The 9,267-nt window shown below is 35.8% G+C and overlaps 1 protein-coding gene across 1 annotated transcript in view; it reads left to right on the forward strand.

The window, feature by feature from the left end:
• GUCY1A2 (guanylate cyclase 1 soluble subunit alpha 2) overlaps nt 1-9,013 on the forward strand; it is a gene marked incomplete at both ends in the record, with an annotated part of 320,738 nt that extends 311,725 nt beyond the window's left edge. The window contains one exon of the mRNA XM_080711024.1: nt 8,806-9,013. Within this exon, the coding sequence (XP_080567150.1) occupies nt 8,806-9,013 (208 nt within the window). The remainder of the gene's footprint in view (nt 1-8,805) is intronic.
• Nucleotides 9,014-9,267: the final 254 nt, after the last annotated feature.

The raw sequence follows: 9,267 nt of genomic DNA on the forward strand, positions 1-9,267 counted from the left end.
ATACAATGTGTCTGCATGTATAAAAAGCATCACATGGATATGTACAAATATGTATCAACTAAAACTAAATTTAAGAAATAAAATAAATTATCTACCTTAAAAAGAATGTATGATTTCTTATAATCAATTTTGATTTGGGTCTTAAATTTGATTGTAAAGTCAACTAAGGATTGTTTATTTAAACAATAAATGTTGGCCAAGCTGGGTATAGTGGTACAGTCCTATAATTTCAATAAGTTGGAGGCTGACATAGGAGGATCACAGTTTCAAGACTATCCTCAGCAATACAGGGAGACTCTCAGAAATCTAGTGAAACCCTGTTTTAAAGCAAAAAATATAAAAAAGAATGGGGTATAATTCAGCGGTAAATTGCTTCTGAGTTCAATTCCCAGCACCATAAAAAAAAATAAATGTTTATATTTTCTTTCTTCTTTTTCACTCTTTCCCTCATCTTTTATACAGATACACTATTATGATGATGAAATTTTTAAGAAAGGCTTTTGGTCATAGAAGGAAAAATATAGGGATTATTTAACTTACAAGAGCTATAACAATTATCTTTTCTTATTTCTCATTTGTCATATCTCTTTTAAATTCTATGTGGTGATGTGCAAAACATCGAGTGAGTGTTTTGAACTTTAAATCTCTTGGCATTTTACTGGAAATGAATATTTTAGGCTATTAAATTTCAAAATTGGCAATGTCCCTAGAAGGGAATGGAGTAGCATATATATATATATTTTGGGGAGGGGGGTCTGGGGATGGAACCCAGGGGCATTTGAACTATGAGCTACACCCCCTGCCCTGGTTTTTATTCTTTATTTTGAAACCAGGTCTCACTGAGTTGCAGAGGGCCTCACTAAGTAGCTGAGGCTGTCCGCAAACCACGATCCTCCAGGTCTCAGCCTCCCGCATGCTGGGATTACAAGCGTGCACCACCACGCCCAGCCTGGAGTAGAATTCTTGAGCCCTTCAACATCTTAAAACACAGGCATTTGAGAGCCATTAGTTTTGTCACTCAGACAGGAGCATTGCTAGATGTTTGTCTCTGTCTCTCTCTGTCTCTCTCTCTGTCTCTGTCTGTCTGTCTCTCTCTCTCTCTCTCTCTCTCTTCCTCCCTGGCACCCATCGGGCATGCAGACTGTAGAACCCACAGTAAGCACATATTGCCTTGACACTTAACCCATGGTGGTTTACAGAAAGACATGAGCTGGGATGTCATAGAAAGACTTGTGAGATTCTCTCCATTATAATTTATAATAGACATACAGGGCAACTATCCTGTCTTCATAACTTACCCATTAACCCAGACTTTAGAGCCCACAATTTTTAAATACTTTTATTGGTGCATTGTAGTCTCATAATATAGTTCAAAGTGATAGTGATATACATGCATATAATATTTAATGAACTTTCCCCAGCTCCCTCCTCACTCCTTCTTCCCATACATGTTGTTGAGATTAGCATTAGCTAACTTTGCATAAATATATAACATTAGTGTAAGTTAATTCTCCCCCCCCCAAGCTCCCTTCCCTAGACCTCCAGCATCTCTTCCCTGGGGTACATCCTCCATTGTCTAATGTCCGACTTGTGTCCCAATTACTCCCTAGCTTCTGTATGTGAGAGGAAGCAAATGCTTCACTTTCTTTGACTGGCTAATCTCACTTACCATGATGTCCTCCAGGTCCATACATTTTCTAAAGCAAATGGCATAATTTTAGAACCCATAAATGTGATATTATAATATTGTCTCAAAATCTCTAACCAGAAATGTTAATAAGCTTAAAGTGCATAAAACCTTCCAGAAAATGAATCACTGTGTTTCAAGAAAATTTAGGTGGTCTAGCTGACTTAATATTTACAGTTTCATTTGCTCTATCTTCAAACTCCATATATGTTATCTGAAATTTCACAATTCTGTGTATTAGTAGATAATAATGGGGGCAATCTTCCAGAAAGTACAATAGAAAATAGGAGGGAATAGTCATCCAAAACAGAAAAAAATTAGAGGATCAATTTGCCAAGTCCACTCTCAGGCTAATCACAAACATATACAATAAAATAAATAGAATGAAATACAAAAAATGACTAAAGAAATGAAAATTTTCTGAAAATGAAGGTGCAGCTATCTACATCAAAAGGTTAAAAGATCCCACTAGTTGCCATTGTGTTGCAGAAAGAAGTTACACTGAGACACAATAGCACTAATCTTTACAATATTAAGAGAAAAATAATGGTAGTGACGGTGGTAGTGGTGATGATAATGATGATGATGATGCTAATGGTAGAAAGTTTTTATCTTACTAGATTAGCAAGCAGAATAACAACTAACTTTTTAACAGTCAAATACTAAGAGCAAAATAATTTAAAAATAATTCAATGCCTAATCAAACCAATCAAGTGGATAGGAGAGTGATCTAAAGATATTTCAGATATTCAAAATTTTTAAAAATCACTTCCACCTATGCTTTCTAGCCCTTGATTTTTCAGGATGCACCATATTATACGCTCTTTTTCTTCGACTAGAAATCATTTCTTTGTAAGTTGTAGCAAGGTAGTAGACACGTTTGTAACTACAATCTTTGATAGCATCCAGGGAATGTCACTCTCTTACAGCTCTGCACAGTGCACAGATCTGCCCGATTGTTGAAATAAAGTACTTGATGATTTCACATGTGAAGGTTTTAGACTGGTACATCAGAGACTGGAACTGGAGCTATCTATGGGGTTGTCCATGGGTTCAACTCAGATAATAAAAGAATACTTTATGGAAAGACATTTTGAACAAAAATTTAAAAAATCATTTTTTCTTCTCTGTCTGTGAGTCACCTCCTACCCCATAAATATGATCAGACATAGGAAAGCATTGTTTATCACCTAGCTTATAGAAGGCAAGTAATTACTGTTAACTGAGTGAATACTAAACTCATTGACAAGAAAACTGGGTGATGTGAGGGTGAAGTAGAACTAGAGAACTGCATGATTGGTTAATTTCCATGGTTCTAGTGTTAGAGCAGTACAGGATAAACCTGGAGCAAGTTGTCATAAAGGCCTCCCTAATTAGCAACTGAATTAATTAATAGAATTGGAACAAAAGACTATTGTAACAAAAGACTATTTTTTGCCTCTGATTTATAGATGACCAAGCTGCGCTTTATACACGCCATTTAAGGCGTGATTGGAGAAAACAATACACCCAAGAATAGAATGTCTAAGATGGTTCATATTATGGTTTAATTATTTTTTATTGATGCATTATAATTATACATCATACTTAGAAGGAGAGTGATGGTATCATACATGTCCACAGCATTTGTTGTGTATTACCCTATGGGTCTCTTCCTACCCTTCCCATACATAGTTATGTATTAAAATTAAAATTGGTATGGATGACTTCGTTTATGAGTAAGGATTTTTTGAATTGTTTCTTCTCCCTACCTTCCTCTCCTTATTCCCTTCCACCATTCCGCTGATATCTCCCTTCATTTATCTGAGGTCCTCTTTGTTTACAAGTTTTTCTCAAGCTTCCACATGTGAATGAAAATATACGACCCTTCACTTTCTGTGTTAGCTAATCTTACTTAATATAATATTCTCTAGCTCCACCCATTTTTTGTAGATGTCATAGTTGTGTTCATTTTGATGGCTGAGATACATTCTGTTATGTGTATATGTACCATAATTTAATAATTCATTTATCTATTCATGGACACCTAGTCTAGTCCCATAGTTTGCTTATTGTGAATTGTGTTTCTATGCACATGGAAATACATAGATACCTGAGGAATTTAAGACATCCTTTATTTTATTTATTATATTTTTTTTGGTGGTACTGGGGTTCCTGAAAACCCTTCTACTTCTGGGCTATACTCCCCGACCTATTTTATACTTCTTTATTTAGAAACAGGGTCTCTTAAGCCAGCGTGGCTGGCTTCGAACCTGCACGATCCTTCTGTCTCCACCTCCCAAGTGCGGGGATTACAAGAGTGCACCACCACGCCCTGCAGCCATTCTTTATTTTTAAACTCTGAGTCTTGTGTAAAAATCTAAATTCCATGTAGATAATGACACCTCAGAATAAATGTCACATCTTTTTCCAAAGGAGGATGTGGGACAAAGCACAAAGCTTAGTGAATACTGGGGAAACAGTATGTGCACACAGTCTGAGAGCCAGAGACCAGCTTCATCTGTGTAGCTGAGAGGGGGTGCCCACGGACCACCACGGCATCTAGTTTCCCAATGATGATCATCCTTGGTCATGCTTGTGAACCATTCATTGACCCAAAGCAGTAGCAAATTTTTAATTTTAAAAATCAATTTGAAGAAAATAGTGTCAAGAGGGGTGAGGATGCTGGGGAGTTAAGCCAGGATTTGTGTGGTTTCTCAATACTTATTAAACATTGTGAAACTCCTGGGTTATATATCAACCATCTGAGGATTGCTGCTGGGGATTAATTTAGATTTATGTACAATCTAAACTCCCATATCAGTCCTCAGGTGTTGGAGCAAAGGATTGTTCAGCAGAGCTTTAGAGTCAGTCCAGGGACTTGGACTTAATAAAGCATTGTCAAGGGGATCAGAGGTTCTGGGGTGAGCAGAGTCCACATGCCTAATCCCTGTACACACGCCTAATCGCTGTACACACATTGGATGGTTTATTCAGCACCATGACTCATCATCACCAGGCATGCTGTGTGAAAAGCTTCTTCCGACCTTCTCCAGAACCCCCCCGGCAAGTTGTTCATATTATCCTTTAGGAAGTCATCTGCATATTGCACTTCAGTGTTCATTATAAGAAGGTTGCTAAATTCTTGATATTATAGGAGCTTGAATCAATGTGTCCTTATGGGCTCTCCTTTTCATTATTGAAATTTAAAACTGTATTTGTTTGTTGCTACCAAAATGTTTAACTGTAAAAGAAGAATATCCCATAGAAGCTGTTGTCTCTATGATTTCTAGCACCATATATGAGATTTATTTAAACCGTCAAGGGATCAATTTGTTATGAAGACTTTCCTCCCAGACAAAATACAGTGAATTATTTAAAAGTCCTGGCACCCAAAACAGCCAGTGATCTCGTATTTCCATCATTTATAAGTACTTGCATAAATGTAACCTCAAATTTATTTTGCATTATCAGAAAAATATAAACTATAGCAAAGCATAAAGACCATAGTAAGGCAAACAAACTGTAAAAGAGATAACTGTGATGGCTTAAAAGATATAAAGAGGAGGGTGTACACATTCGAGTCCACCCCTCCATGCCAGTCTGGTATGGAGCTGTATTTCTATCTCCTGTATTTCTATCTTTCTAATGAACTTCTTTAAATCTTCAAAAAAAGATATAAAGAGGAAAATATAGTTCTTAAAGAATCCTAATTTTTTTTTATTTTAGGCTTTAAGAAAACTTTTTGAAAATACTGGGTTTATGGGTCTATGTTACAATTGGTGGTACTGAACTTAACTGTTTGCATTCTCGACTTTTGCACTTAAATCTACAGTCATCATTTCTTCCGTTATGCTGCATTAGTTTATTTTGTATTGCATAATATCTTGTAGATTTTGACACATGTTGATAATTTGTTTGAATGCATATTTCTTGTCTTTTAAATTTATTAACTTAAGCCGGGTGTGGTGGTGCACGCTCGTAATCCCCACACTTGGGAGGCTGAGACAGGAGGATCACACAGGTTCAAAGCCAGCCTCAGCTTCTTTAAGAGACCCTGTTTCCAAATAAAATATAAAATAGGTCTGGGGGTGTAGCCTGGAGGTAGAAGGCCCCTGGGTTTTATCCCCAGTACCATCAAAACAAAACAAAACAAAACATTTATTAACTTATTGTGAATATTCTCCTTTACATTTTTCCATTCAGAAGGCTTGTTTAGCATAACACAGGACTAAACAAATGATTGTTGAGTTATTGACATCATTGATTTACAACCAACTATTGCATACCAATGACTACTATTTGATCCTAGAGAAAGCATTATAGAATTCACTGCTAAATTATTAAAACAGTATTATTTAGTGTTTTTTACACTTTACTTCTGAAATGACTATGTATTATATATAGAGAATTAACATCTGTGCAAATGAAAAGAAAGCAGAGTACTGACCACTTTTATTTAGCAGAGAAGAACATTTTTTTTGCTTTTGCATAAGCCTATATTATTTAAATAAAACAGAGTAAAGCTCTGAAAAAATTTTAAATATTAAAATAATCCTTTCTTCCTTATACACGAATTAATATCATGTGTAATGTTTTGTTAAAGGAATAGTAAATTAGAATGTTCTTTTATCCTTTAAAAAACAAAATTCTATATAACTCTTGTTTATAAATGTTAAGCATAGGCTGCTTATATTGTTACAGTTATTAGTGTTGCCAGTGTTTTTTCAGATATTGTTTACTGATTCAGAATATTTTAGACGGATGATGTGCCTCTCCTCCTTAGCACAGAGATGATGATCACTGCTCAGTAATGGCTATATACCTTCACACATCCTTGTCTTTGCATTCAATGCCACAAGGGTCCTTTCTCCTACCCATCTCAATGGCATTAATAGAGTTGCTGTTAAAATTAACTTGACTTTGGATCATGAGTTTTGTTGTTGTGGTTGTTGTTTTAGGTAAAAGATGATAGGTTTGGTTCCACAGTGCCTTCCAAACTTGTTCTAACCTGTTGCCCCAGACTTGTCACTCTTACCTCACTCTGAATGCCATCAACCTAGTGGTTGGAACTCATTGATCCTGCTCACAGTCCTTTAATTTCTGACCTTGTAAATTATCTTCATATTCACTTCTTATAATTCTGCATTTTCTCCTCCTTTCTTTTCCTTTCTTTTCTTTTCTTTTTCTTTTTTTGTTATTGTACTGGGGATTGAACTCAGACATATTCTACCTCTGCGTCCTTTTTATTTGTTTATTTCGAAATAAGTTTTCATCTCTTTAAGGTTGCTGAGTCTCTCACTATTTGCTGAGATTGTCCTAAAACCTACAACTCTCCTTTCTCAGACTCGCAAGAACTAGGAATACAAGTGTGCACTACCAGGTATAGCTAATTCTGCATCTCTTAAAAAAATAACTTCTCATCTGGGTGTTGTGGCACATACCTATAATCCCAGTACTTGAGAATCTGGGACAGAAGACTTGCAGGTTCAAAGCCAGCCTCAACAATTTAGCAAGGCCCTCAGAAACTTAGATCTTGTTTCAAAATTAAAAAATATATATATAAGTATACTGTGAGTGTATGTCAAAGGCAGAGTAAAAAAAGAAATAAAATAACATGTCATCTGCAAAAACTTTGTAGTCCTTTCACTACATATTTTCCCTCTTCTGAACTTTTGCAGTATTTCTTATTTACTTTTTCTATCTAGCTTTCTTTAAACATCTATTTTATTTATTTTATTTTATGTTACCTTTTTTTATTTTTTGGTGGTACTGGGTTTCCTGGAAGCCCTTCTACCTCTGGGCTACAGTCCCAGACCTATTTTATACATTTTTTTATTTGGAAACAGGGTTTTTTAAGCTAGCACAGCTGGCTTCGAACCTGCCTGATCCTCCTGTCTCCGCCTCCCAAGCGCGGGGATTAGAAGCGTGCGCCACCACGCCGGCTTATGTTACCTTTTAATTATGAAATTTTCCCTTTCTCCTGTTAGTCTATGCTTTTCTTTGTGGAAAAGACAGTGAGATTCATATATTGTGTTCTATTTACCACATTCACATGAGCATCTACAAGATTTTCTTGGGCAGTAAGTACGTAAAGAGTTGCTAAATTTAATTGAAATGTTTGGTCACATTTTTACACGCGGATAGTAAACATAACCTTTCATGTAACTTGACGAGTTTAAAGAACAAATCCCCAACAGTATTAGTGTTATGAAAAAGTCTATCTAAGTGTGACTGGAAAAGTCAAGCTATTTGACTAATACATGCTAGTGACTTAGAAAAATATGTATTGTTAAAAAGCAGTAGCCAGATACCAGAAACACTTGGAAGCATAAAGTGTTCTACAGAGCTAAATACCAGGTAGACATGTTTGACATAGAGGCCACACATTTAAAGCTTGTTGAAAGTCTACAAAACATTAAAGGAGTGCTCTATAATGTGGGCAGGTCTTTAAAGTAGGGTAAATCCTGCATATTTGAAACAAAGCCTGTATTTATACTGTTTTGTTTAGGGAAAAATCAAATATGAACAAATATTTTTCAAGGAGTGTCACTTAGAAAGAAACCAAACAAATATTTTTGAGATGCTTTCTTTTTTAATATTATGACATAAAGAGATTTCTCCTGAATCAAACATTTCCCAGTTTTTAAATTCCTGTTAAAGATATCTTTTACTGTTGGTAAAACAGTGAATGGATGATAAGGCAAGATTCACACTCATGGACCATTACAGTCATTAAAATGATCGTTATGATCACTATATGGCTACATGGACGTGTTTAGAATCCATTGGTAAAAAGAAAATTATGCAAGTATATCTGTATTAAAGTTATAGTGCTGCAAAAATGTATGTCTGCATGTGGCTATGATCTACAAGGAAAGACAAAAATAATCTGATTTCTTGGAATTAAGAGGATTGGGTTTTTTTCCTTTGCTTTCTATTAGTGAAAATATGTACTCATCTAATCAATAAAATTAAAGTTACATTCAAAAACAAAATAAATAAAGTTCTATGAAGGTCACATCTATTCAAAGAAATAGAAGTCTTAACAGGATGTGCTTCTTATATCTTTAAAATTTCTGCCCATTTATTCATATTTCCCTTGCTACTAATACACATTACCTGTATTTTCTTCTTAGATTATTGAAACGAGAAGACAGTTTCACCTTCATTCCTCGATCCCGTGAAGAGCTTCCAGACAACTTTCCAAAGGAAATACCTGGGATCTGCTATTTCCTGGAGGCAAGGACTGGTCCAAAGCAGCCGAAGCCTTCTCTTTCTTCGTCAAGAATAAAGAAGGTTTCCTACAACATCGGCACCATGTTCCTCCGGGAAACCAGTCTCTGAGGCCTGCAGCAGATCAAAGACTCTTCCACAAAGCACAAGCCCAGAACATGGGTCATGAAGAGAGGCTGCAAAGAGGCCCTTTATCTTTCAATGCTTTGTTGAGAACAAGCAGTGGAATTTATATGTTATGTCAGGCAATAATCCTTGAAAAAGGTGGGTGACCACTGTCTATAAAAATGTGGGAGGGTGAGGGGGGAATAAGATGTGTCCATTCATATGAGTGTTTTTGATCATATATACATATATTTTAATTA

The sequence above is a fragment of the Muscardinus avellanarius genome (assembly GCF_963383645.1).
Source record: "Muscardinus avellanarius genome assembly, chromosome: 1".
NCBI lineage: Eukaryota > Metazoa > Chordata > Mammalia > Rodentia > Gliridae > Muscardinus > Muscardinus avellanarius.